The sequence below is a fragment of the Penicillium verrucosum genome, assembly GCF_028828655.1.
Source record: "Penicillium verrucosum strain IBT 35672 chromosome Unknown utg000002l_segment0_segment0, whole genome shotgun sequence".
NCBI classification, from domain to species: domain Eukaryota; kingdom Fungi; phylum Ascomycota; class Eurotiomycetes; order Eurotiales; family Aspergillaceae; genus Penicillium; species Penicillium verrucosum.
In genome coordinates this window covers 5,129,800-5,156,650 of record NW_026643211.1, presented here as the reverse complement: position 1 = coordinate 5,156,650, position 26,851 = coordinate 5,129,800, and the positions used below count along the sequence as shown (strand labels likewise).

The following is a 26,851-nucleotide window of genomic DNA, read 5'->3' as shown; positions in this document are numbered from 1 at the left end:
AAGTTACCCAGCTATATGATCTACCTGGCTTGGAATAATTGTTGAGCCTCGGCGTCCACTACCACCAGGAGCACAAGATCGACACATGCAAGGGCTATGAGTCTTCAACCCAATAAGGAATAAGCAAAACAAGCGCTATGCAGATAAATCCAAAGAAGTAATGTGTGCTCGCTGCTTCAGGGCTAGAACAACTGACTCAGCATAGATCTGCAGCATCGCTTACATCATCATGGTGTTCCTTGATCCGGCTTGGGGTCTTTTGCAGTCAACTTCAACCATCCTAAGCTTCCCCACACATTTTATTTCTCAAACATTTACTTACACCTGATTTCACACCACCATTATATTGGTCGGGGAAATATTTAACTATCGCGGGTTGCAATTGTACTAACAAGCTCCCACACGACAGCATTGCGTCTACAATCAGGCTTTCGGCACGGCCCCAATCGCATGGTTAGCTAGGAAAAAACTTCAATCAGTCTTGCCTTTGCGGGTGTGTCACCAGAATGACGGGTCCAGACCGGGCTTCGCTCAACCGCCGCTCCTCCACGCAGCATTACCAGACCTTCGATACTCCACCGCCTAAGTCGCGTGGGCGACCTAACTCGGGCCAGTCCGAATCCTCTGCGGACGGCTCGCACGATCCCCACCATGACACAGCTGATCTACTCGGAACGTCATCGCCGCTGCCGAAGAGGCAAATGGCAGTGCTGGCGATAATTGCACTGGCGGAGCAAACGGCGTTGAACTCAATTAGTCCATACCTCCCGGACATGGCATCGACATTCCCCGAGGTGGAACCGACACAGGTGGGCGTATACGTGGGCAGCATTGCATCGGCTTTTGCACTGGCTCAATTCAGCACAAACTATTTCTGGGGCTGGCTGTCGGATCGTGTTGGTCGCAAGCCGGTGATCCTGCTTGGCACATTTCTGACTGCGCTGTGTTTTGTTGCATTCGGTTTCTGCAAGACTCTTGTACAAGCTATAGTTGTGCAGGCATTGATGGGGATGGTAAATGGTAACCAGGGGTTGGTGTCCACCTGCCTCGGAGAAATCACCGATCGAAGCAACCAGTCTCAGGCTTTTACCTACCTCCCGGTACTATACGGAATTGGAGGTATAACGGGACCACTCCTAGGAGGACTCCTCATTTTTGAGACGAACCCTTTTACTGGCAACAAAAACCCGTATCCTTATCTCGCACCAAACATACTGTCCGCTGTTATCCTTCTGGTGGATTTCGTTTTCACGGCCATTCTCCTGGAAGAGAGCCTCGAAGACGCAGACAGTCTTCCAAAGATCGGCAAAAAAGTGCGCAGCCTGTTCACATGGCTGTGGCAGTTCACCGGCAATGCCCGCCACCCGACCTATGTGGAGGTTCCGCAAGCAGTGCCATACCCCCACAGCCACCGCGATTTAGAGACCGAGGATCACGACAGTGACCTAGACTCTGCGTCTGAGGTATCAAGCATCCTTGGCCACCACGAAGAGCTCTCTTGGGATGAGCTCTTCACTCGAGATACAATATTACTACTTTTGACATACCTGATCTTCGCTTTCTGCAATGTTTCTTTTAACTCGCTCTTCCCAATTTTCGCGCAAGCTAAGCCCCCGGCCGGACGGTCACTTACCCCGTCCGAGATCGGCCTTGCTCAAGGGTTTGCTGGAATCGTGACGATCATTTTCCAGATCTGTATCTTCAACCGCCTGCGAGACAAAATGGGCAATCGATGGTCTTACCGCGCGGGCCTATTTGGATTTGTCATCTCGTTTATCTTACTACCCTTCATTGGGTACAAGAGCAGGACCGGCAAGGGTCTGACTAGCAAGTCGGCCATCATGGCCATCGAACTCTGCCTTGTGTTGCTGATCAAGACCATCGCCTCCGTGGGTGGTTTGACCAGTGCTCTGCTTCTGGTAAGAAATCCCGATATTCTCTTTCTGTGAAGTCCATCCAAACTAATCATTTATTCCCCAGGTCACAAACTCGGCACCTAATCATACCGTTCTCGGCGCTTTGAATGGTCTTGCACAGACTCTCTCCGCAGCTGGACGTGCAGTGGGCCCCTTCCTCTCTGGAGGACTGTTCTCCCTCACAGCCAAGATCCAGCCTAAAGGAGAGGCCCTGGCATTTGGAGTCTTTGGTGCAGTCTCCTTCATTGGCTTCATCATGAGCTTCGGCATCCGCGGTCGTTCACTTGAAGCCGAGGGATGGGGTGAGGACAGCGATGATGGAGACAAGTCGGATGACGACGAGCCGAATGGTGTTTGATTAAAATACACGGACCTATAAAAGGTGCCGACATGACGATGTGATGAATTTATGCTTTTGTTCTAGCCTCTTTGGTTTTTTTGTCTTTTTTTTTTTGCATTTGTATATATACATTGGCCCCGTTGCTTTAAGATAGATTGTTGCTATTGCATTCTTTGCTAAGACAAGATCGGGTGTTCGATTCAACTTAAGCCTGATAACTAGATCTTTTTGTGAAGATGTTGCCATGGCCCTGAAAAAGAATACTATTCACAGGATTTCCAGAGATGCGAAACTGCCTTAATCTATTCATAAAAACAGAGTGAGAATGTCCAATCCTCACCTCCCATTCAGCCTCATATGCACTCGACCAGCCAAATTATACTGTAGTTTAGCTTATTGTTGCTTCTGATATTCTATTCTTCGTGTTTTTATAGTAAAACCTATAAATAGAACGTTCTATTGTATACATATTGTGATGTGTTGGTTTCTATCAAACCCAGGGATAATATACAACATAGCTTTCCCAAAAAAACTACACAACGCGCGCAGAGACGAACGGCGACGGCACGTGACTCATATACAACATACTATGTTATGTTGTACAAAGCCCGTACCTTATCATCTCATATAAGGTCGGGTAAAAAAAAAAATATAGGTAGCTTCTCTTTGATTTGATACGTCATCCTTAGTGCAGGGGCCGTACTAATCTTCTCTGTATATTTTCAATTGACCAGTATGCCCCGAAGGGCGAAAGGACATCCTTATAGTTCATTTTAACAACCTCACTTTATGACAGAAAAATACCACCTTCCTATTTGGGTAATGCAGTGGGTGCCCGTAGGTGTGCTACTACCCGGTCCTTGCCCAACCCAACACCGGGTATTGTATGTTGTGAGTTAGATTTGGAACAGATATTTCTTTGGATAGAAATAATATATTTACTGAATATACTCATATACATATTAACAACATGATATTGGTATCGAATCAGACAACAATAAGCACAATTTGAGACTGGATACGGAGACATAAAACAACACAACACAGAACGTGGAGTGTTAAAGCGAAGAGCGATTTAGGAAAATGATTCAAAATTCAGAGAAGAGTCAATTCAAAAATAAACAGCAAGGGTATATAACACATAATGATCGTGGCAGTAAATCACAGATAAATCGCACCCAAATAACAAAAAGACAAAATAATGAAAACACCATCAAGCCCAACGCCAGCCTAATTCCTGTGACTTTTGACACTTAATAAAATCAGACAGCAGGGTATCACCTTGACCAAAGGGATTGTGTTCATTCTTCTTCCGCTGACGCTGAAGCAACTGCACAGCAGCAGTAGTATCAATCCCTTCACCAGTATCTGTAATCTTAAGAGCCCACTTAGCATCTTGGGTACTAAAGCCAAGCTCATTAACCATCATGTCAATGGCACGGTCAACAGGGTCTAGAACCTGCGTCCGCAGAGGCAGAGGCACCATAGCCGGCGGTGGAGTATGCGACGAAGCAAAGACACTGGCAGGATCGAAGGGATGGATTGGGGTCTGAGGAGCTGTCTCAGCAGTCGAGGTCGAGGACCTGTTAAGAACGAGCGCAGGCACAGATGGAATGGGCCGGTGATCTCGAAGCGAAGTGTTGAGATTATGGACAATAGTGCTGAACTCGGACATGGGGCGTTCGGCAGAGAATGAAAACCGGCCTTGGAGATCTGGATCGGGACCGCGCTCACGGCGACGACGGAGCTCGTGGGCGAATCCGGCTTGGCGCTCACGGATCTCGCGGTCATTTTCTGTAGGGCTTGTCTTTTGCGGGCTGATTTCGGTTGGGCTGTCAAGGGCACGATCTTGGAGATCGTAGGCGCGGGAGACTGCTTCTTTTAGGAATGATGATCGACTTGCTTCGGTTTCGGTTGCTTCCCATTTGGTAAGACCGATTGAGTTGGCCTTACTGAATGTGGCGGCGGTAGTGTCGGCTGGACAGACTGAGCTGAGTGTTAAGACTGCGCCTAGACCGAGCGTGAGAATGTATGAAGTCCACTCCTCTGTATTTCTGAGTTAGTTGTGATCAAATAGACAGGATTGTTGCTTTCACTTACCGAGAACAGTCTCTTCGCGAGCTAGATCACCATCTGGGACGTTCATGCCATCGAAAATACCGACCTTGCGAGCTTCAATGCACTTTCCATGCAACGGTTGCAACAGAACCCCCATACACGTCCAGATCTCCGTCAGATCATACATCTGCTTCTGAGACAAACCGGAGAGATTCCCACGACCGAATCCCTCGGGCGGTTCAAACAAAACGTTATTCATACCGAAAGGCTGTGTCATCATCGAAGCCAAGGTGAAATGATTCTTCGCTTGAACACCACCCTTTAACCAGTCCATTTGACCAGTGATATCATTCTCCCGCCCCTTCCCACTACCAAAAATCCGACAGAAGGTCCAGAGCCGCCAGAACGCATCGTCGACTTCTTCAGCGCGGGTACTATCCACGCCCGCCAGACCACGAATAGTATCACGACGGAGGAACGGAGCGCACCGCGCAAGAACCAATGCCTTCAGCTTGGCAAGGGTGTAGATATCCTGTGCGTACCTTTGTAGATACAGCGTGGGCGTGTATTCCGGAACCTGGGAGTCGGGATCTATAAGGAGCTGCCACTCCATTTCCCATGGCGGGCTCATCTCGCGCATTTCCCAAGCGGGCGGGGACATTTTGAACAGGGCATTTTTCAGCATGGGCAACTCGCGACCTTTGAATGCGATGTAGATCTTTTTGTTGACGAGGGCGAAGTTGAAAAGGTCATCTAGAGAGTCGATGTTCTGCATGATTGATAGGATCAAATCCACCGGCATATCTTCCGGGAGAGGGATATTGACTGGGAAATTGCGCTCGACCTTAGGAGGGAATGTAGATAAAGGTGACGGGGAAGTAGCGGGCAGCTCATAGATGTGTTCGGTGAGTTGGACGCTGCTCGCCTGGGCAGTCGAGACCAAAGCCCAGCTCTGACGGATTTTGGAGGCTATGGGCTTCTCCTCTAGTTTCACGCCCTCCATGGCGGCCGGGTCGGGCTTACCCGATAGCATTGCTTGTTCCACAACGTGGTCGAAGGGATCCAGGATATCATTGGTTTGTAGACGAGGTAATTGAAGCAACAGGCTGTTGCGCGTGGGGGGCAGATCGAGGGGATCGGAAGAAGGCGCTTCTAATGTCATGTTGAGGGACTCCTCCGATCGGTAGCTGACACTAACTCCATCGCGCGGCGCTGGGCTTTGCTTGCGAAAAGCCAGGAAGGATTTCTTGGATTTTGCCTTTTTGATGGTTTCTTTGGATGTTGAAGTATTTTTGGCATCGGCCTTTTCATCCATCCCCTTCTCCCTACCCCTGCCCGATCGCTTGTCTTTAGCCTCTCTTTTACTGATTTTGCGACCTTTTTCTTTGATTGGACTTGAGCCTATTGATTTGACTGTGCTGACCCGACTGTTCTTCAGCGTGGACTTCCCTTGCGGAGTTTGTGAGTGAGGCTTGGTGGAAGGGGGGAGGGGCGCGGGCCGGGTAGCAATCAGGTCCCCGTTATGGCGGCTGATCTGCAACGGCCCATCGGGGATCGATCGCGTTTTGTGAGACAAATCTTGATCATCCAGGCCCCCCAGGACATCTTCAAGTTCCTCGGCGGCCTGCGACAACGTTGGGACATGACGATTTCGATGACCAGCGACCACTAGATCTGACCGTTGTCGACCCTGATGCTGCGGCTGACGCTGACTGTTTACGCATGTTTGGCACGGATGTTTGGGATCTCGGTGGCTGTTCAACTGGTGTAAGATGGAATGCTTCCAGTCCTCGTGGCTCATTGTGGCGGAGTGTTGCAATGAGATCAGTGAGTCTCTCTTCGAGTATTGTGTTGACCACTTTGGTCTGAGGTGCAGTGAAACTGCCGAAAGGGGGAGTCATCGTGGTGACTTGGAGCTGAACTAGGACCGAAGGATGGCTCTAGTGGTAATGGCTTGTTCTTGAGATCGTTCATCGATGCCTTTTTAGTGACGGGGATTGGGCAGGTGAGTTTTGACACGTGTAGGCGGCAGGGCACAACCATTGAGGAAGGCCGCGAGGAACAGATGGGACTGGCATCGTCGAAGACGCCGGCGGCGACGGGGGAATAGATTGAGTATGCATCTGCCGTTTTGTAGGGATGTCGTCCATCATCTCCCCAGAACGTACTCCCCACGCTGGTCACCGAAGTGCGACGACTGTAGCATGATGAAGCACAATCTAAAGTCTCATCAGATCCAAAAGACGAGAGGGTGATCTGCGGTTTATCGAAAGCCCCATGTGCATCGGGGGCAACATCTGCAGAGCTGCGATATAAGGTCTGCACGCGTTCTTCTAGCTCTCGTTCGAAAAAAGAGGGTCCCGTCGAGCGGTCCATTTTGGAACCAGCACTGACCGGGGAGACAACGGCGAAGTGCGAGGATAGCTCTGGGAAGAAGCGGGCCAGGCGGGAAGCCGAACGTAATGGATGGAGATAGTCTGACAATGGAGAAATTTCAGGATCAGCTTCAGAATCCTGGGGTGATTCCAAGTCAATCATAGTGTCCAGAGATTTCCGCGGGGAGGCAGACCGAGTGTCCCCGGCGTCCCCGACATTAATATCCTCTTCTTTGAGACCAAGGTGGTGTGATTGGCTTTGAGTATTTTTAGTGTTGGTTGCCATGCGTTTAGCAGGGGTCCCTGGGGCCGATCCAGACGGGCCATGAGTGATGTCCGCGACCTGTGCTGGCATTGTCTGCATGTCTTTATTGACTGTGGGACTCGATTGACCTGAAACAGTGCCTCGGAGAGCTGCGACTTTGATATCCAGATTGAAGGGTTTCCTTAGCTTTAGTGACGGAGGTCGAAAAACTAGTTTCTTCTGCAAAGCCTTGGTCTTCTGGTTTGAAGAACCACGAGGCCTAGAAGGCGATGGTAGTAGCCAATAACTCATATCTCAACTCTTATTCCGAATTTCTATAGGTCGGGCATTGTGTTGACCGGTTTAGGCTGTCCTTGTTCTTTGTTGGCAGGTCAGGATGTTGCTCAAAGGCCCCAATCACATGGTAGTTGCGCTAGAACATACTATGAACTGGAATCTCGGCGAAAGCAGACTCGGGGAGGCGAGGTATGTTGGTTTCTTTGTTGAAAATAGTTCGTACCGGCTGTGGCTGCATAGAACAAAGACCAACGAACCCACCAACTATTTTTTTGTCTTCTCTTGCAAGTATAGGGGTTCGCAAAGATGAAATAGGAGAGATGTTCGGAATGGGAACTAATTTAGGTAGGTCTAATACCGCACAACATAGCACAGACCGATTGATACTGTCCTTTTAGGCCCCCCGAAATCAGCGATGGCCCTTCAAGGTTCTGTAAGCAGTATGGTGTTTCTCAAAATGATCTCGACAAATAATCAGACCAGAATTGATTATTTTGTCGATTATTTGATTAGTGTGCTGCAGCTAAATATCGATCCCCCGGGGCCAAAAGATCACCCTCCAAATTCCCGGTTGAGTAAGTCGTTAGATATGGAGTAAATTACGGAGTAAATGTGTTCATGTTTGAGGAAGATTCTCTAATACTTACTGAACTGACTGGTTTTATAGTTATAGTTATAGTTGCATCCAACTTCTTGTTCTCTCGTACTCGGAAAGGCGTAGTGAATGTTATTCTTATTGTCGTGTTGATCACTACATTTTCCGCCCCATTGCCCGGTGCATTCCAGCCCCCAACTATGACTGTGTCCAGGTGAATAAGATAGACTTGTACTGGTACATTTGTATACCCTAGACCTATTGATAGTCTTAGTATTTCGTATTGCTTTTTTTTTACAGATAATTCCATCAGCTAGTATTGTTTGCTAACATAATCAAAAGGGAAGTCTCATCTAGTGCATGCCTCTCTTGCCTAACTAAAAAGCCCTCGTGCATACTGCATAGCTAGTATGCCTTTCTTGAAGTTTTTCGCAGCATCATGTGGATATATCCCCTCTTTTAATGCCCGAATAATTGTGGGAACCGAAATGTCCATAGCTAAGCTTGGCTAGAGTCCGCTGTGGGTATCTACTTGACTCTGCACTCTGCAACTATAGACCATTGGCCCAATTTGGAAGGAGAATACTTAGCACCAAAAGACCAACTACTCAACTAGTCGGTTCGAGTGAATTCCACATGTTACTCCTCTCATATTTCTCCCCACCGTTAGCGAATAGTGAGGTCGATGAACAGGGCGACCCGCAAAAATGAAAGAAGGCCCTTTGCTATTCCCGTAACATTTTAGCGGTAAATAATAGAAGCCACTCGCGGGCACTGAGTTATATCTCACCTACGTTTGTCCAAATGGCTTCCCCTCGACAGTAAAATGTTTGTGAGAGCGTTTAATTTCCCTTCGAGCGAAAAGCTCTTGGCAAGTGACTACGCTTCAGCCTCCCATTCATTGGATTGCCTCTCAAAGGGCCGCTGGTCATCGTGAGTGTGCTCCATCAAGGGGGCATTGTAAACATGTTGAAATCGGCATCCCATCAATTCCAAATGGCGGGAGGCCCAGAATAATGGTTTCACCAAAAGCTCGCTATGACAGCGAACAAGGTCAGCGAGCGAGATCACACTGTCGCCGGCTGATATGTTGGAACGAGTCACGGCATACTCCGTAGTGGAGAGAGAGTAAAGGCTTAGCTCAGGGGCGTGCTCAGTTGTACTCAGTGAGCAAAAGCCGGCAAGGCCTGAGTGCACTAAAGCGGAAAGGGAAAGCCAAGAAGTGGCAGAGGAAATCAAGTACAACATAGTACATAGGTAGGGATTATAGTTAACTATATTATATCCTCGAAATTGCATGTCAATGCCAGCCAATGACACTCACCATATTATCCGTAGTGGATTACCAGGAGCATTGTTGCAGAGAATACGGCATTGATCGCCAGTTTTAGAGCCTTAGCATTACTTCCGTTTTGAGTAAATCCTCTAGATTCTTGAAGAGTTAATGGTAGAACATTAGTCAAACTAATGGGAAACTCGGCACTCTTCAACTTCCCTTAAGGGAAGTTCGGATTTGTACGTATAAAGCCGCGAAACCCACGAGAAAGTAACTAGTTGAAAGATACAACCGCCAACTCTACTCCCCTGCCCCTATCATGTTTGGCAAACTCCCCTCGGTCGCAGCATTGCTAGCGCTCAGCTTGACTGCCCAGGCGAGCATAATCTTCAAAAACTCCGGCACAACCTCCGGCTGGAACAAAATAAATCAAGAACACAAGGGCACTGTGAAGCAAGTGACAGACGAGGTGTATGAGGGCAAAACCGCACTCAAAATGACCCAAATCTACGACAAAAGCTACTCCGGCCGGTACCATTCGGAGGTGGTGAAGAACGACATTTACAAGCGCGGCGACACAGGCGCATACGGGTTCTCCTTTCGACTGCAAGATGGCTGGCAATTTTCCCCCGTGCAATCCTACGGCATCGCACAATTCATCGGCGACTTTACAGACAGCGGGTGCGACGACTGGATGCCGACGACCATGGTCGCGCTCAAGGGCAACAAGCTCTACACGCGTGTCAAGCAGGGTTCGGTCTGCAAGCAGAACGTCAAGGGTTTCAACAATCTAGCCACTGTCACTGCGGGTGAATGGCATAGAGTCGAGATTGAGGCGAAGTGGGAGTCGGATGAGACGGGGTACTTCAGAGTTTGGTATGATGGGGAGAAGGTTTTGGATGAGAAGGATCTCATTACTACCATTGACGGTGATGCGGCTTTCCAGTTCCGGGCTGGTCTTTATGCGAATGGTTGGCATGACGATAAGGAGATGAAGGGATCTCAGGGAACTAGGTGTGTTTGGTATGATGAGATTGCTGCTGGGACTAAACTGGCTGATATTGAGGCTGAGGCCAAGATTGATGCCGGCGACGGTTGATTTGGATTTGGATCGGTGTGTAGTGAGTAGTATTGATGGACCAATGGATACATGTATGCTTAGCTAGTTGAAGCAGAGATGTACTCTAATCCTCCAGAATCTGGGTGTGCTATAGAGCTTAATACTATTGATAGGAAATTCCGATTGATTTTACATTCGTAAGGGTAAGCTATCCTAGCTTTAGGTAAATGGCCTCCTATTTCTTACACGATTTTCTTTCTTTGTCAAAACTGGAGTCGGGCAAATTCCTTTCAAATTCCATACCGATCTTCGTCTTGCTTTATGCGATTGTGTATCTAGGTCTATCTGGTATAGTTAGTTATACACATTGCAATGCCCTAGCAAGTAAATCTAAGCCTGGAGATTGGAGTTTAGCTTGACTATTAGGTAGACTTCCCCCTATAAGAACCAGAAAACATTTCGCTTCAATTCCTATCTCTACCTAGAAGCCACAAAATATTCCAACGTCGGTCCTAGACTGTGAAAGAAGCTCTTTGTTCTCAAGACGAAACCCGATCAAAGCCACGTTTCCCACGTTTCGTCGAGTCCTCGACTCTCTTTGATGAATGAGCAATGTGTTATTGGGCTTGCATTACTCTTGAATTATGTAGTTAAACAGTAAAACTTCGACTTACTAATATTGACTTGATGCCACAGAAATGAAGGTTAGTGATCCCCATTCTCCGTTCGGTATTTAGAATTAATGCACAGGGCTCACTGTAGACTACGAGCTGAGCTCAATATTCCACCTTGAATATGTAAATATGAGCTTATGATCCTCTATCACCACAGAAAAAAAAAGTTTAGTTCTTCACCTCTTTGTTTATTTGTGCTCTAGAATCGTCCTCGTCTACCCTTTTAGGAGGAATTCATATTACTTCTTGTCCAATAACTGCAAAAGAATCTATATTTATCTTCTTTGGTTCTTTCCATCAAAGAAAAATGTAGAGAGAACTGTCACATACCGACGTTCGTGGGGGGTTGGAGAGGTGAAGATATAAACTAGCTTTATGTCAACAGCTCGATAGATTCTCACGAATCTCAAAAAGTCTCACAATAAACCCTCCCAAATTTATTCCTCATGGCGGGCTTTGATGAAGGAATTCTGGAATCTTGGGGTCCAGCAGTTTGGGGAGTCATTTTCGACCGATTGCAAAGTGGAAACGTCAAAGGTGGTGTGCTTCAGGTTGCCTGGCCTAGCAAAGTCGACAAGAAAACAGCAGCCCAGCAAATCCAATGGGCCACCAAGTTGCCTCTTGTCCAGCTCCCTCAGAAGGCACTCGAGATCATATTCGACAGGATGGTTGGTTTCTCAGTGGGAGTGCGATATATGGAGGAAAAGAAGATCCACGCTATGCATGGACTCGTAAGACACAATGGACCTCTCAAAGCGGGCGTGGAAAAATGGCTAAAGCGCCCTGGTACCGTTGATAAATGGAAGGAATTGATCCTATCATACACAAATTACGAAGATGCAATGGGCCATTTGTCGGATTGCACTACATTCCCAAGAGAAACGGACAACCATCCATTCAAGACCCATCCTGCATACAATGCCGCAGTTCAATGCTCTTCCTGCTTAGAGTTCCTGGTTCAATATGGGATTGTCACGCCCAATGGCTATGATCTATCGGGAAGAAGCTGGCTTGAGGCAGGACTGAATGGTCCCAATATGGATTTGCTCACCTACATTGTCAGCAATGCGGATCCTCAACATCTGATCAAACCCAGAGATATCAGAGAAACCCGCGAAAACCACATTCTTCTTTCACTCGTCGGCGTGGGTGCATTTCCCCAGTTCGTAGTTGCCCTGAACAGGTTACGTCAGGCACAGCTTGTGCCGATCGAGGAACTTCGCACAATCTTCCACGAAGCAGCGATGCACGAGTTCTGCGCTGTCGCACCCGTCGCCGTAGCTGAAGCATTATACCAACACGGAATCAACATCGGCAACGTTGAGCACCAGTTCCACGAGCTCGGCGGACAACTAGAATCCTCCTGGCACATCGCAGCAGCCTTCAATCCCGCCGGAGCCGATTTTATGGACTGGCTCGATAAATTCTCCATGCTCACAGCAGAGGTCCGAAACTCAGAAAACATGAACCCGTTAATGTACGCCGCATGCTTCGACGAGCCAGCCGCCATCGACTGGCTGTGCCAGAAATCCGATCCAATGCAGCCGAGACTAGACGGAGGCCCACAAGGGTACGCCTTGATCTGCGCGGCTCGAAGCTCGTACCTTCACAGCGGCGAGATATTCTCCATCATCCTCTCCCATCTCCCAGAGTCGCTCTTCGATAATGAATACGGTAAGATTTTCGGCACCGAGATCGCCGAAGGACTAGCATCGCACAAGCGCAAGCTCGCCGACCGCCGAATCACAGAACCCACACAGAATGTAATGGAGCTCCTCGCGATGCGCAAGATGCAAGCGCTAGTCCGTCGTCTGTCCAATTACTGGCCTGGCAGCGAATGGCATCTAGCGCTGAAGGCGTTCGTACAAGATAATGATATGCTTGGCCTCATGCACAGTATTGGAACAGGCACGCGGATGCTTCGGAGCAGCTCGCGGGATGGCTCGCGCACTAGAGATAGCGCAGTTTACCCCAGAAGCCCTCAAACACGCACGCTTTCCCGACATGAGGTACCGCTAATGTATGATGATGGCACTGTGCCGGCTGCTGTTCGCGCGGAGCGTATTAGGAGGAATAGACCGGCACGTGTTACTGCTCGCAGTGGGGGAGACAGACTCTTGGTCCTATCAGGGATCCTAGCACTATGGTCACTAAGTCTGTGCGTAGGGGGGATCGAATCGCCGAGGCTGAAAGGTTATGTCTTGGTTGAGGGGTTGGCGTTGCTTGTGTATGAAGCATGGAGGTGCGCTTCCTACATAAGGTTTTTTTATTTCTTATGCCTGATGGCCTTTTGTCGGTTAATGTTCACTTCTGATGTTTGCTTTTGATTTTCCGATTCGATTCGTGCCGACATTTGCTGGGTTTGTATGTTCATACTATTTAGAATTTTATGAATGGTTTATTTCCGTGTCATATTCATGAAACAGATCATTGTATGTTGATTAACATCTCTTACCCCAGTTAATAAGTCCCAAATTATCAAACTAGCTGCACGGGCTGACCAAAAACAAAGATGAGATTTGGTCAAATCTACCAGTCAAGTGCACTTGAAGTACCGTTCTGCGACCCACTGCTGACACAGTCTAGCTCTCTGCACACTACTGTAAATTAGTAGGATAGCAATGCCTAACTGGAAATCAAAGCACTTACATTGGTCAGCTTTTTGGAATAGAGTGCTTCCTTCTGGCTTGTGCATGGCTGGAAGGATTTGCTCCCTTTTGATCCGTTCGAGCTTTGTGTGCTCCTGGAGTCGACTCAAGATTTGACGAGTGTCTGATGAATTGGATTAGGCAATAGAAAAAGAAATATGACGTTTAATGACCATACCTGTGTTATTTAACTCGCTAGAAGATCTAGTTAAAGGATTATCGGTCAGGTCTTCTCGGACGTAATATATAGCAGTACTCACCTTTGTTTGGCCGAGATAGATTGATATTCAAGCTCAATCTCTACAATCAAGTTCTTCGCTGCACTCTGTAATACTTCGGATATTTTCCGAATGTCTGGTTCATTGACAGTAGAATGGGCGAAGACGTCGTAGCGAATATGTGTCTTTGACTCTGAGGCGGGAAAGAAAGAAAGGGCAAGACATAAACCCGCTTCTTGAAACGAATGAATAACTGTAATAGGAAAGAAGGAACACTCTTCCCGGGTGCTCTTCTGCGTAATAGACCTGATAAACTTCATGACGGGAGAGGGCGCCGATACTTCAGGCATTCTGCGATGTAGCTCGCTGGTATAGACATCGAGGTGACGAGTCCGTGCTATTGAAGTGTCAGCCATTGTCCCCAGCTCTCCTTGACATTAGTGACTCACCACAAACCTTCCAGTTGAAGTCCCCCGACAAAGTCTGACCTGTAAGCCAGGCGGATTTCGCTTCCAGACCAGCTATACGCGCAAATCCACTCAAACTCGAAGTCATCTCACTGTCAAATGCAGCCGGCTCCCCAGAATTGAGATTTACAAAAACCATCCCTTGATCGGTGGTATGTGTATGAACCTCAAATAGACTATTCCGCGACTTATCAAACCCGGGAACGTCATCAAACTGAGGAGCCTTCACAAGTCGCCCAGTGGTATCATAACTCCAGCCATGATACCGACAACCAAGAACAGTCGAGGCACCAGTTTCCTTTCTGGTAATAGTATAGGCGCGATGACGACAGACATTATGAAATGCGCGGATCTTGTCGTCTTTACCTCGAATGAGAAAGACTGGAAAACCGGAAATATCGAAAGACTGATACGAGCCGGGCTTTTTAAACTGGGAGCTGTGGGCAAGATATAGCCATGTCTAGAGCTGTATGTTAGCGATTCCGCCAAGCGATATATCATTCTCGCATTTCTATTACTTGGCTGAAGAGCGCGCGCCGTTCGAGCTCGAAGACTTCCCGACCGCTCCACCATCCTTCTGGGATTTCGGGTTCTTTGGACACCGTCAGGTCTGAGTTGTTTAAAGAGGTGGTTGAAATAGAATTAGTAATTTTATCGGGTTTAGTTTGAGATAAATGAGACCATGCTCGGTGGAGTAGAAAGATGATTGTCACGAAGGCCACAAGGATAGAGGCTGGAGAGGCTAAATAATCTGCATCGGTAGACTCCATGGGAAATAAAATGGTACTTTATTTTGGATAATAGAAAATTGGTTGGCATATGCCACTGATATACTTTCAAGGTTGTCTGAGAAGCATATATGTCACCCCTCCACATTATACTCTCCACGTTTAGCACAGATGTCTCCCTATATTACCCGATTGGGTTGGAATTTCCTGGTATCAATCGGATGACCTGTCACTTCTGTTTTTAGATGGTTGGAATTACCTTTATCATATAGCGAGTACTGTAATATACTGTGCAAGGCGTTAATATTATTAATATTATAATTGTATTAACAATCATATCTCATATCAGAAAAGCGATCACTATCTTCCCATGAATAAATACTACGCTGCCATTTGAACTATGGAGGACACAACATGCTCCTCCAGTCCAGATTCCTTCGCTGTCTTGGCGGTCCTGTCAAACTCATGCTGCTCGCAGACCATATCAAATACTCGTCTCTGATAGTCTGAAGGAGACATACGTATTAGCATTATTGCATAAACAAACTTTGAAAGCCACAACTCACAAGACACGCCATTCTCCTTGTTTGGGTTCAGAATTCCCTCATGATAGACTCCCTTGGATAGGTTGCTCTGAGCCTTCTCGCAGAGTTCGAAATCTTCCATAGCGACCTGACGCACAAATTTGAAGTATTCTTCGAACTTGTCTCCAGATTCAAGATGGAAGTAATCGAATTCCATCCGGGTAACATGGGGGTCAGCGGTCGGACATACCCTGAAGGAGGACATACCACCGCCATAGACATTCAGCGTGCAGTTGGGAAAGAAATATAGGAAGAGACCATCATCTGACTTGTTCGGGTCGGCGATATGCTGTGAAAAGTTGTGCTTGTTGCGCACGGTGTAGAAGGTCGGCGGGTAGTATTTGGAAAAGGATGGGTGGGTGTATTGGCAGTGTAGACACTCTTGATATCCGTCGACCCTGACGAAAGTTAATACTAACACAATATGGCAGGATAAGAGATAATAGTACATGGTCTTCCAGTTGAACCGGCCTTCGTAGCTGATGCTACGACGATGCGGCAGCTTAGTGAAGTCGACTTTGCCGAGCAGCTCCTCAAGCTCTGGGAAGAATTCATGGAAACCGGGAGCATCATCGGAGATAGTTGAGAAGAGAAGTCCAGTTGGGGTGAGGTGGCTGCGTAGTTCTTTGCCCTGTAAATAGAAAGATTGTTAGAAGGCACATGTCATTTCACCTGGCTCACACTTACCGTTTTCACGCAGATAACCTTTAGCTCTTCGGCGACGGGGTTCAGAGCCTCTCCCGAGGTACGAACAGCAGAGATAGGCTGCTGCGCAACTTCGTACGGAACATGTTCGCCCACAACCTGGAATCTAGTGACGGGGCCGAGCAAGTACCAAGACTGGAGCATGTTTTTAGTCTCCTTCAACTGCCAGCAGACTGCGCTACATACTTTGAGAAAGACCGCCCGTCGCTCCATCTGATACAGCGACTTACTGCAGTACCAGGAGGCCGGCAAAGTGCGAGTGAGTTCCGCCATGATGTCGATGAAATTAATGAGTAAATTCAAGTATCAAATAAACACTATTGAAATTGTGAACAGCGATAACGACAGCGAAGTAGTCTGATTTTTATATCACCACAAATTTTCTTTTGTGCTAATAGAGAGACTCTCGAACTCACCTGATAGACATGTGTGTGGCAATAAGGTTGTCCAACCTTGAGTGTGCTGGGGGTGTTCGGTATATGGTTTCCCAAATGGGTTATCGAGTCCCGTTGGTGGTGTCACGCTTGATCACACGGGTGACGCACAGATCTAAGATGTTCTAGGCGTGTAAAGGCCCCAGAGATTGGCCCAAGATCTTCAGGGTCTTTGGACTTTCATGAGCCGAGTCAAGAAATAACGACGCCAATGGGGGGGTCTACGAGGGGCGAAAATGGATATACCTAAGTAGGCATTTCTAGCTTGTCTGTGCTTGGACGAACTTCAGAGGACGGATGACATTGAGAGAACTAGAAATGACGATTGAAATGTTTACGACAATGTGATAGGAATATTTGTTCCAATCATTTGCTGTAATGGTAATTTAGGTGAATTACCTACATGTCAGCCTTCTGGCCATGCGTGATGGCTTTCCCTTTCCGTTTTAGTGTTCACCTCTTGCCACAAAGGTGAGCACGCAGCAGTATTAAGTACTTATTATGTTGCCCAGCTCTGGAGGTGATTTTCTCACTGGGTAAGCAACTTGATAACCCTCCCTGGAGCCCACATTTTATATAATCTTGTTGAACAATCTCCCATGCATGCATGCATGTTTGCTACAGACTGAGCCTTTTGCTTTTGTTTGCTATTTGTTGTTTGCTACAATTGAGCAATATTTAGATGGTTTCTGCAGGGTATATAACCCCCTGCATTTCTAGTTTTACCAATTAACAATTCTTCTTCTTCTTTCTCCCACTCTCAGTAGTAATCTAAATCCATAGATTGCTCATCAAATCTGCCTATGGCTTTCCATCCGATTTGCTCTTTGTTCATGGCTGCTATGAAGGACATGGGTTATATGTTTAAATGATTGCATGATGAGGGCTACGGAGCTGATATTCAGAAATCGCGGGAGATTGATTTTACGCTGATAACTCAGGGGAGAGTAAGATGGTTTCTATGGTTTCTATTGGTTGCAGCCAGCGCTGCCTATATGGGCAGCGGGGTACTTAAGCACTCAAGCACTCATACTCAACATCGTGTTATAGGCGCGCCGGATTCCTAGACAGAGCTATCTGATATGTCTTAATGGTCTCTAGCGGAGTATTCAGTCTGTTTTATCAATTGCTCTATCTGAACTTGAGGGGAGTTGAGGGGTTTTCGTGGAATGTCTCGGGGGTGTATATTAGAAGGTTGCCACCGGAACCTCAATTTCTAACTGTATAAAATAATAATAACTAGTCCTATTTGCTCAGCGTATATGCCCTGCATTTTTGTTACTTAGGCTCTCTTGGATCATGGTTACGACATGCAACAGGTGTCAGATATCCGAGTTGTAAGCATTCATCCGTCCATAATATAAGATAGAGGCAATATAACGTTACAAAGAAAGCATCTTCTTTACTGCTTCACGCCTTGTTTCGTTCTCTTCACCTGAGCCATAGACCTGATATAGTTAGAAACCTTGCCGTATATTTTTATCTAAGAATTGACCATATCTAGTAAAGAGGAAAACTAGATCGAGAAAGCCCGAGTGCTTTCCACTTGCGAACCATGCAGTACGCTTTGTCTCGAATTGCCATGTAATATGGATAACGTTCACCCGGCTCCCTTGTGGTGTTTGAAATGACGGAGGAAATGATTTACAAGATTTCGACTCGCTGAGGTTGGGGGTTCCTATCGCACCTATTAAGGCATCAGTAAGTGTGCCCTTGAAGCCATAGTTAGCTGACCGATGTCGGAAAAACAAGTGGGTGCTATATCTCTCTACCTTTGTTGTACACACGTCCAAGGTTGACTATGAATTTGGCTGCCTGGAGGATCCGAGATGGAGGCGAAAGAGCAAAAATTAAAATTAAAATTAAAAAAAAGGAATATGTCTTCAATACCTGCAATTCAAGAAGATCAATCATCTCAATAAAGACCCCAAAGATCCAGAAATCCAAAAGAAAGAGAAAAGTGAAAGAAGGATCATCTGCTTAGGTGGTGGAGATAGTCCCGTAATCGTATCTTATCGGGCAATTACGTCGTCTCCAACTTCCCAACTTCCAACCTTCAACTTTCCAACTTGAAAGGTTGGAACTTCCAAGCACTTCAAAAGGTTCTAAATTTCTATCATGGCCCCAGTAAAATATACTCCTCCTCCTACACCATCACCTCCAGCATCTTGTTACGCCATGAGTGACGACGAAGAAGATGAATATAACACCATATCCCAGGCTGCCTCGAGCAGAGGGGTTAAGCTGCTCTTTTCCAAAAGCAAAGTGAGACAAATTTCCATCAGAGAGGAATACCAGGCTAACAAGAAATCCAGGTCTATGTTCATCCAACTTCCTCCTCCAAAGATAATATCCCTGGCTTTATCGCCCTCGTCCAGCAAAAACCGGTCCCCGCATCACATGCATCCGCGTCGCAATCCAAAACCCCCGATACACCCTCCTATCTCCTTGCATGGGTCCCAGAGGCCTCCCTTGGAGAAGCCTATGATACATATGTGAAAGTAGACCTCTCGGAAGGTGACTCCCCACCGCGTCAGAAGTACCTCGTTCCGCCGCTTCCGACCACCACAACCTACAAAGACCCCGTGGGGTTGTATGCTTTTGCAATTCCGCTATCACAGATATACTCCCTACTAGTACGGCCGCCGAGCCTGGGATGGTGGTTTGGTAGTTTAGTGATCAATACCCGAGCGGGCGATGGCTTCCCCCGCGCTATTCTTCCATGACGACGAATGCGAGTCAACCATCCTACAAAAGAGGAAGAGGGTCAAGGAAAACTTCGATCCATTTGGCACTGAAGGCGGTCTATTTTGGGGCGGCGATGAAGTCCTGCGCTGGTTGCGGAGGTATGCGGAGGTGCAACGCTCTGCGGTGGATAGCAATGTGTACCTCATCAACCCGTCGGATGAGGACCAGCTGTCCTTCGGCCGACCGTTGAGCTATAGCGATAAATCTATATTAGCAAAGGCACAACCCGAAGCCGCCGCTGGATCCCGAGCCGAACCGCCTGATGCCACCATGGATCCATTCATGAAGACGCTCAAGGAGACACGGTGGAAAGTGCTGGAGCAGCTCAGCAAAATCACCACCTTTACCCGTCGAACTGCCAATGAGTTCGCAGAAAATCCTCGCATACCGCCTCAGATGCGCCGTTTAATGAAAAACCCAGAAATCCAGACGTTGCAAGATGAGTTCGACAGCGCCAGAGTCTATCTGGCTCGTTGGGCGATGAGTGTTGCCGAGCAGAGCGATAAAGAGCGAAATCAGCGTATATGGACTGCGCAGGACATGCTGGAAATGGAGAATAGCTCGGTTGGCGACTTTGAGATCTTAGAGCTGGAGACTGGGAACCTGGCTATCCAGGAGCGACGCCGTGTTCTCCAACTGAAAGAATGGGAGGGCTTCTTCGACCCGACCTCGGGTAGACTCCAACTAACGACGGAGGAAGTCAAAGAGCGGATCTTCCACGGCGGCTTGGATCCCAATGATGGCGTTAGAAAGGAGGCTTGGCTCTTCCTTCTCGGTGTGTACTCGTGGGATAGCAGCCGCGAGGAGCGCCAAGCGATGATGAACTCCAAGCGCGATGAGTATATCCGGCTGAAAGCAGGCTGGTGGGAGCGAATGGTTGAGGGCAACTCAACGATCGAGCAGTTTGATCATTGGAAAGAACAGAAGAATCGGATAGGTGAGATTACACTTTGGATCCGTTATGGTAGCCACTAACACATGGATATAGAGAAGGATGTTCACCGCACCGACCGTACGATTCCTTTGTTTGCGGGCGAAGACATCCCCCATCCGGATCCTGATTCTCCGTTTGCCGAGACGGGTACCAATGTGCACCTGGAGCAGATGAAGGATATGCTCTTGACATACAATGAATTCAATCCAGACCTCGGGTACGTCCAAGGAATGAGTGATCTCCTGGCGCCGATCTATGCTGTGATGCAAGATGACGCCGTAGCGTTCTGGGCTTTTGTCGGGTTCATGGATCGAATGGTATGTTTTCCACAATGTAAAAACCCGTATTTTCTTACTAATGCCTCTGCACAGGAACATAATTTCCTGCGGGACCAGTCTGGAATGCGTGGCCAGCTATTAGCGCTGGATAACCTCGTTCAGCTCATGGACCCCCAGCTTTACTTGCATCTGCAGTCCGCCGACAGTACCAACTTCTTCTTCTTCTTCCGCATGCTGCTGGTGTGGTACAAACGAGAGTTTGACTGGACCGATGTCCTGCGTCTATGGGAGACATTGTGGACCGATTATTTCTCCAGCAGTTTCCATCTGTTTATTGCACTGGCGATACTCGAGAAGCACCGTGATGTAATCATGGATCACCTCAAGCACTTTGATGAAGTGTTAAAATACAGTATGTTGACGACCGGACGTAACATCCATCTCAAATTACTAATATTGCAATCTCTAGTCAACGAACTCTCCAACACAATGGATCTCGTACCCATTCTCACCCGTGCAGAGTCGCTCTTCCGCCGTTTTGAGCGTTCCGTACAAGCCATTGACAAGAAAGACAACTTCCCCGCTGCACCAACCGCCTACCAGCGTCGCCCAGGCGCAACCGGCCAAGATTCACCTTCAGGCAGCAAGGGAAAATCACCCCAGCCTGTCGTTGGATCAAGCAGCGGAGTCAACGCTGGCCCTTCTAATCTTCAAAAGGCGATCGACGCCGACAAGCCGAAGGTGATTTCTCCAGAGCTACGAGAATTACTTCGGAAAGACATCCCCTGGAAACGCCAGCAGACTTCATGATTGGCATCAGGTGCTATGAGATGTTGGGATTGGATGTCTCGCTTGATATGGATTTCATGCAATTGCTTTCCTTGCCCTTTTCTAGAATTCCTGGCTGTTCACGATTTATGATTGCCTCATGTATATTCTTCTTTTGGTTTTTTTTTTTAACGACTTGGTTTTGCGGAGTAAAGGGACTCACTCGGGTTAGGGTGTTTTGCCATATTGCACTTTTATTTTGGAATGAATTATGTATACAACGTCTCCGCTCGTAGAGAGATATCTACTAAAGAGGGAAAAAGAAATAAATAAAATAAAAAGGGCCTAGGGGGAGTCGAACCCCCGATCTCCGTGTTCCCGTAAATGTACATACAAGCACGGCGCGTTAACCACTGCGCCACTGGGCCAATATCTATTTATAGATATTTTCTCAAATTTAATTTTGTATTTTATAACAACAACACTTCAACTATCATATACTTCCCCCTTGTGTTGAGATGATCCCATCTCTCGTTGTTTGCTTGCAGACTGAGCACTTGTTTGTCGGATTCAGGGTATAAGTACCCTGCCCTTCCCAGATTGAATGCACAAGGATTCTTCTTCTTCTTCTTCTTCTTCTTCCTTCTCCTGTTAGACAGGCTTTTTCTTTTATACATAAATACTAGAATGCGAGGCTATTATATGCTCGCGCATTTACTATATTTAATCATCCTTCTACTCCTTCTGACTTCTCTTCTTTCTCTTATTCTCTTCATGCACCCCGCACTTTTATATACTCTTGCTCATTGGCTGAACGATAACAAGTGGGGAATATGGACACACGATCCCTCTAGAAAGAGGCGAACCTTCACAACCCCGACTTTTTCTTTTATGAGCACAAACAAGTGGATTACGATCTACTGAACATTTTAAGAAAGTTCCAGTGCGGAATTAGTCGTTGCACTAAGGAGTAATCTTTAAAGGAGCTTATATTCTTTCCCGTTATCTTCAACTCTGCCACTCAAGTTCAGGTTTTCCTGTCAACATTGCAAGTTTACGAATCTACATGGACAATATCCATGGCATTATGATTGACGAATATAGGAGGAGGCTGCTACTCCCGAACTCGCGAGTAGCGATCGCGGGATCCAGTGCAAGTGCCATTTCTAAGGGGTGGGTATATCGACAGTGGTGTTCTGTTCTGTTTAATCGAACTGACACCAAGAACTTATCATTGTGGTCGATATACCTGGCGGAAAGAAAAAAGAAAGTGAACGCCTATTGCTACGCAAAGTGCATAGGCCCCATCCTTGGAATCTTTGCCGAACAGCCACAGGCGATTGAGCTTTCAAGAATGGACATCAATTGGATCGTTCGCCCTGCCCGAAAAAGAAGCGATAATTTTGCTACACATCTATCTACACAACAAGCGAAAAGCCTGGACAGAGGGAAACCACCGGCTGCAGTGAGGAGATGTACCTCGAAACCACTCGCCAAGGGCGATATACCACAGAGCGTCTTCCACATTTCCATTCATGCCAAGCCGTGCCACTGAAACAAAGAAGCGTGCAAATGTGGAGATAGTCAAAGCCAGCGTCAAAACCCGGCCCTCCACGAGGCTTTTGCTACCAACAAGAAAAGAACGAAAGATACAACCCTACCTAAGAGAAAGAACAAGGAATGAAAGGTCTTCTGGTTAGCGTGTATGCCGAAGTTGGAGCAGAAAGCCAGGAACAAATGAATGGCATACCTCGCCCTTTCCAAGGTGGCCGTGCTGCACGACTACTTAGCATGCTGCTGGTATCGATTCCGCAGTCGTACATTGTCCATCGCTGGATCACACTAGACTCGCGACGCAATTGAGTCATCCGAATAGAACCGCTATCCAGAGAAAATGGACGGTGCGTCGCTTTGCGAGATATAATACCCATTAATTAGCGCTTCTACGGTTGCAGAATGAAGAGGATGATGTCGCGTGTGCGAGCCGCTATACATGTAAGTGATATTCGAGAGACTGACGAAGAACCGAAACTACTTCGTTGCTTCTATGAGTTCAGTCTCAGAATTCGAGCCTACGATTATAACTAAACTAACCATTATCTTATACAGGGAATTGCAAGACCCGAAGTTGGCAAAGAATCCAATCGGCGCCTTTTTACATTTTTAAAAATGTCTCTTCTTCCATCCTCCCATGAATATCAAAACTATTTTCAATAGCCTCTTTACGCACTGGTGGTAGCCTCATTGAAGGTGGAAAGGCTGATGAAGTGTGCTTGCTACTGGTCCCAGGGAATCTACATTTTGGGAGAGCGTTTGTTCCAAGACAGTATTCTTCTGAGTAGAAATGAATGAATATAACCAAATATTGAATATCATATGGGTTGTGCCTAGGCCTAGTGCAAATTAGGTAGGAAGGAGACCATGAATTCTTTTGCACCAGAGAATTTCCCAAGAATTTCCCAGGAATACCTTCAAAATCTACGAGTCAGGGTAATAATATGGCATGTCATGTGAGGGTGCCCGGCCCCTTCTACCTTTTTTGATATGCAAGACAATTTCCCATTTCAGCCTCGTATTTCGGCCTGAGCCCAGTGGTGAGGTGGTATTCTGCCCTATCTGGGGTTAACAAAACACTCTAAGATAAATTAAGATCCTTGGCAGACAACGCCCAGTGCAATGCAAGAAAATGTGGCAGTGTTTCCAGTTGAGCCTCACAACTTTCTCACCCCATATAATATTCCTTCTTGCTCTATGTTAGGGCAAACCTACAGAGTACCCGTTCCTATCTAAGAAGTCAAGAAATGCTTGAACAACAACCCCAAGAATCAAACCATCGACCCAATCAGGCGCCATCTGAGGAGCCAGACGGCCCCAATGTGACCCCAACAGATGGAAACGAGAGCTTGTTGCCCGACCACCAGACGCCATCGACCAGTCGACTAGATCACTCATCGTTCGGGTTATGGATCGCGGGGTCATACGCTGCGTTATCCTCGTTTAGCTGGATTGCTATTGTCTATCTCACCTTTCGGCCGATTTCGAGTCATAACCTCAGCTATAGCACACACAAAGACGCCGATCACAAAGCCGTCTTGAAGGGCCTCACCATACCCAAGGTAGACGTGCTATTCAAAGAAAACGAGGATTGGATACAGACAGCAAGAGTGCTGATGTCGTTTGTTGGTGTCTTTTCTATCCCGGCCGCCTCTGCGATATGTGCCAGCGCTGCAGCAGTTTATTCCCAGAGACGAGCCAGATCTAGGAGTGCCGATAAGACTATTAGACAGGTCATGATGTTGGCAGATCGGAACTGGACAAATCCATTTACGTACGCTCGTGCCCTGACGCCTGGTGGTTGGAAACGGTATGGGAGTTGGCTCTTAGCTGTCGCCATATGTGTCCATATCCTGGGGTTCATCATAGCTCCTCTTCAGCAGATCTTCTTATCCTCGAAGACAATCAAAAGGCCCCAATTAGGGGGACATACCGAAAACCTCTTCGACATTCCATCCCAACTTGCAAACTACCGCGGGCGTACCAATAACACGGTTGTGCTGGCCACTCGCGACGCCCTTGAGCGGACCAGTGTCGTGCAGCCTCAAGCACAACTATGGCCCCCCGGGAACGAAGTGTGTACTACAACATATAACGAGCATTGTCCCGATATGACAACATTTGCAAATATCTCCATTTATCCGGACCCCTTTCTAGCTCAATTGCTAAATGGATATAATACTGGGTTAATTCGCCAGTATCTACCGCGTATCAACTCAACAACCACCGTTACTCCCACTGAATTTCCAAAGGACTGCGGCGATACGCCGGGGTCTTTATACTTTTACCACGAGAATGTCTTCAAGTCTAGCAGCACCAATTATTCTTGGACAGTAACAGCGTGCATGCCAGCAGATATGCGACAGTCTCCCTGGAGCTCAACGCGTGATCGCCAGGACTTTTCGGAGGAACTGTATGTCAACATCACATATGGAAGAGTGAGCTCTACCGAACACTCACTTGACCGTTACATTGTCAAGATCGCGGTAAACACAACAGCCGGATACTTTGAGCTTCCCAACTACAGTAATGGGGGAAAGGCTGGACCGCTGTTAGAAAAGAGACCCAATTGCACTGACGACAACAATTGCGAGATTCAGTATTCCGAGTAAGCCTGTTCCGTACTAAACTCCAAGCCCCTTATGTTCTACTCGTGCTACTTATTCCCCGGCTTTATTCGTGGTATGTCATTGATATCGCTGACCAACACCTCCAGCTATTGGAGAATTGCAAACCCCAAAGGGGTCTATCTAGACACACACAAAGGCCCCCTACAAACGCTCACACTCGCCTTATTCGGTCCCGACTGCTTCTTCGAAGCATGGTCCCGGTCAAAACCACCTCCCCAGGACGCTGGAATCCATGGATCTGGGTCTTCAGACCCAGATATTTGTCTCAGCATGGCACCACTGGGTGGACTTTTCCTAAACCAGGACGGATTTCTGGATATACGGAACCTCACTTCAAAAGAGTACCCGGCCATTGTGCCTTTCCCGTGTGGTTTCAACGGAGCCCAAACAGCCGAAGAAGCGATCCACCAGTGGCTAGCGGTTTTCCGACAAGTCAGCATCGGCCGCCTTGAAAACGCATTCAACGCCGCTGCGTTCCTGGCGAACCAAGCGTGGATGGAATTCGGCAACGAAGACCTTTCGTTCCGTATTAATGTATACTGGGATATGGGGAAGGATACTTCGATTCCGACGTTCTCGGTTGGCGGTATTGTGACGGTCTCGATTTTGCTCGGTCTTTATCTGTTTATTCTAATTGGGCTTGGGTTTTATTCTACCCGATATCCTAGATGGACGGAACAGTTGGATTCGTTTGCGATGATGAGGATTGGGGCTTCGGTTGCGGATGACGTCCCTTTACTTGCCGCTGCTGGGTCGAGCCATGTTGCCGTTCTGGATAAGATACCTGGCATAATGGGGGATTCTGGACCGGAGCATGAGCGAATTGGGAAGCTTGCACTTGGAGGACCTGCTCCGTTGGCAGGTAAGCGGCTATATGCGTCTTATAAATGGAGTTTATAGGTATGGTGTAGCCTCCCTGTGCCCCGAGGGTACGGAGAGACCCGAAAATAGTTTTCGGCCTTCAAGTTAGCATGTACCTCTTAAGGTATTACGGGATTCAAAGTACTCTGAAAGATGTAGTAGTGTATAAGAAGGATAATGTAATATGTATGTCAAACTATTTGTAAATGCAAAGATCACTCTATCAACCAAATAACTGTAGGGTATTGTTGAGCTCTAACACCACACCAAATCCCGAATCAAAACGCAAAACAAAGTAAGAACATATTCGCCACGCTGATGCAAGTAGAAGAGAAGTTAAAAAACCCGAGATATGAAAGGACGGCGCCAAAAAACATGTACAGCCAAATGTCCATATGTCCAAGAGCCGAGGGCCCAGGATGATGCGAAGAAAAATAACGGCAGACCCATCCATAATGG

The 26,851-nt window shown here is 47.3% G+C and overlaps 7 protein-coding genes across 7 annotated transcripts; 5 read left to right on the top strand and 2 right to left on the bottom strand.

Moving 5' to 3' along the window:
• Positions 1 to 506: 506 nt before the first annotated feature.
• Positions 507 to 2,274, top strand: N7516_007548 (MFS transporter; the record flags this gene model as incomplete). Its single annotated transcript, XM_057220268.1, has 2 exons — positions 507 to 1,919; positions 1,981 to 2,274. 2 exons carry the CDS (start codon positions 507 to 509, stop codon positions 2,272 to 2,274), a joined length of 1,707 nt encoding a protein of 568 aa, XP_057074359.1.
• Positions 2,275 to 3,469: 1,195 nt separating this feature from the next.
• N7516_007547 (uncharacterized protein) lies at positions 3,470 to 7,053 on the bottom strand (the record flags this gene model as incomplete). Its single annotated transcript, XM_057220267.1, has 4 exons — positions 3,470 to 4,302; positions 4,357 to 5,938; positions 5,994 to 6,172; positions 6,237 to 7,053. 4 exons carry the CDS (start codon positions 7,051 to 7,053, stop codon positions 3,470 to 3,472), a joined length of 3,411 nt encoding a protein of 1,136 aa, XP_057074358.1.
• A 2,367-nt stretch (positions 7,054 to 9,420) lies between these two features.
• On the top strand, positions 9,421 to 10,200 carry N7516_007546 (polysaccharide lyase family 20 protein; the record flags this gene model as incomplete). The annotated part of the gene is made up of 1 exon (XM_057220266.1): positions 9,421 to 10,200. The coding sequence occupies one exon, from the start codon at positions 9,421 to 9,423 to the stop codon at positions 10,198 to 10,200; it is 780 nt and encodes a 259-aa protein (XP_057074357.1).
• Positions 10,201 to 11,281: 1,081 nt separating this feature from the next.
• On the top strand, positions 11,282 to 13,001 carry N7516_007545 (uncharacterized protein; the record flags this gene model as incomplete). Its single annotated transcript, XM_057220265.1, has 2 exons — positions 11,282 to 12,935; positions 12,991 to 13,001. The coding sequence occupies 2 exons, from the start codon at positions 11,282 to 11,284 to the stop codon at positions 12,999 to 13,001; spliced, it is 1,665 nt and encodes a 554-aa protein (XP_057074356.1).
• A 2,276-nt stretch (positions 13,002 to 15,277) lies between these two features.
• On the bottom strand, positions 15,278 to 16,458 carry N7516_007544 (RHO alpha subunit C-terminal catalytic domain-containing protein; the record flags this gene model as incomplete). The annotated part of the gene is made up of 4 exons (XM_057220264.1): positions 15,278 to 15,402; positions 15,463 to 15,878; positions 15,930 to 16,111; positions 16,168 to 16,458. 4 exons carry the CDS (start codon positions 16,456 to 16,458, stop codon positions 15,278 to 15,280), a joined length of 1,014 nt encoding a protein of 337 aa, XP_057074355.1.
• Positions 16,459 to 18,727: 2,269 nt separating this feature from the next.
• On the top strand, positions 18,728 to 21,426 carry N7516_007543 (GTPase-activating protein GYP7). Its single transcript, XM_057220263.1, has 6 exons — positions 18,728 to 18,884; positions 18,935 to 19,255; positions 19,311 to 20,304; positions 20,356 to 20,618; positions 20,673 to 20,991; positions 21,049 to 21,426. Exons 1-6 carry the CDS (start codon positions 18,738 to 18,740, stop codon positions 21,387 to 21,389), a joined length of 2,385 nt encoding a protein of 794 aa, XP_057074354.1. The 5' UTR covers positions 18,728 to 18,737; the 3' UTR covers positions 21,390 to 21,426.
• A 2,722-nt stretch (positions 21,427 to 24,148) lies between these two features.
• Positions 24,149 to 26,431, top strand: N7516_007542 (uncharacterized protein; the record flags this gene model as incomplete). The annotated part of the gene is made up of 2 exons (XM_057220262.1): positions 24,149 to 25,509; positions 25,618 to 26,431. The coding sequence occupies 2 exons, from the start codon at positions 24,149 to 24,151 to the stop codon at positions 26,429 to 26,431; spliced, it is 2,175 nt and encodes a 724-aa protein (XP_057074353.1).
• Positions 26,432 to 26,851: the final 420 nt, after the last annotated feature.

Coding starts and splice junctions, on each gene's coding strand:
- N7516_007543 (XM_057220263.1), top strand. CDS start 18,738: ATGGCCCCAGTAAAATATACTCCTCCTCCTACACCATCACCTCCAGCA. Junction 19,256..19,310: donor CACAGATATACTCCCTACTA/GTACGGCCGCCG, acceptor TCAATACCCGAG/CGGGCGATGGCTTCCCCCGC. Junction 20,619..20,672: donor TCGGGTTCATGGATCGAATG/GTATGTTTTCCA, acceptor GCCTCTGCACAG/GAACATAATTTCCTGCGGGA.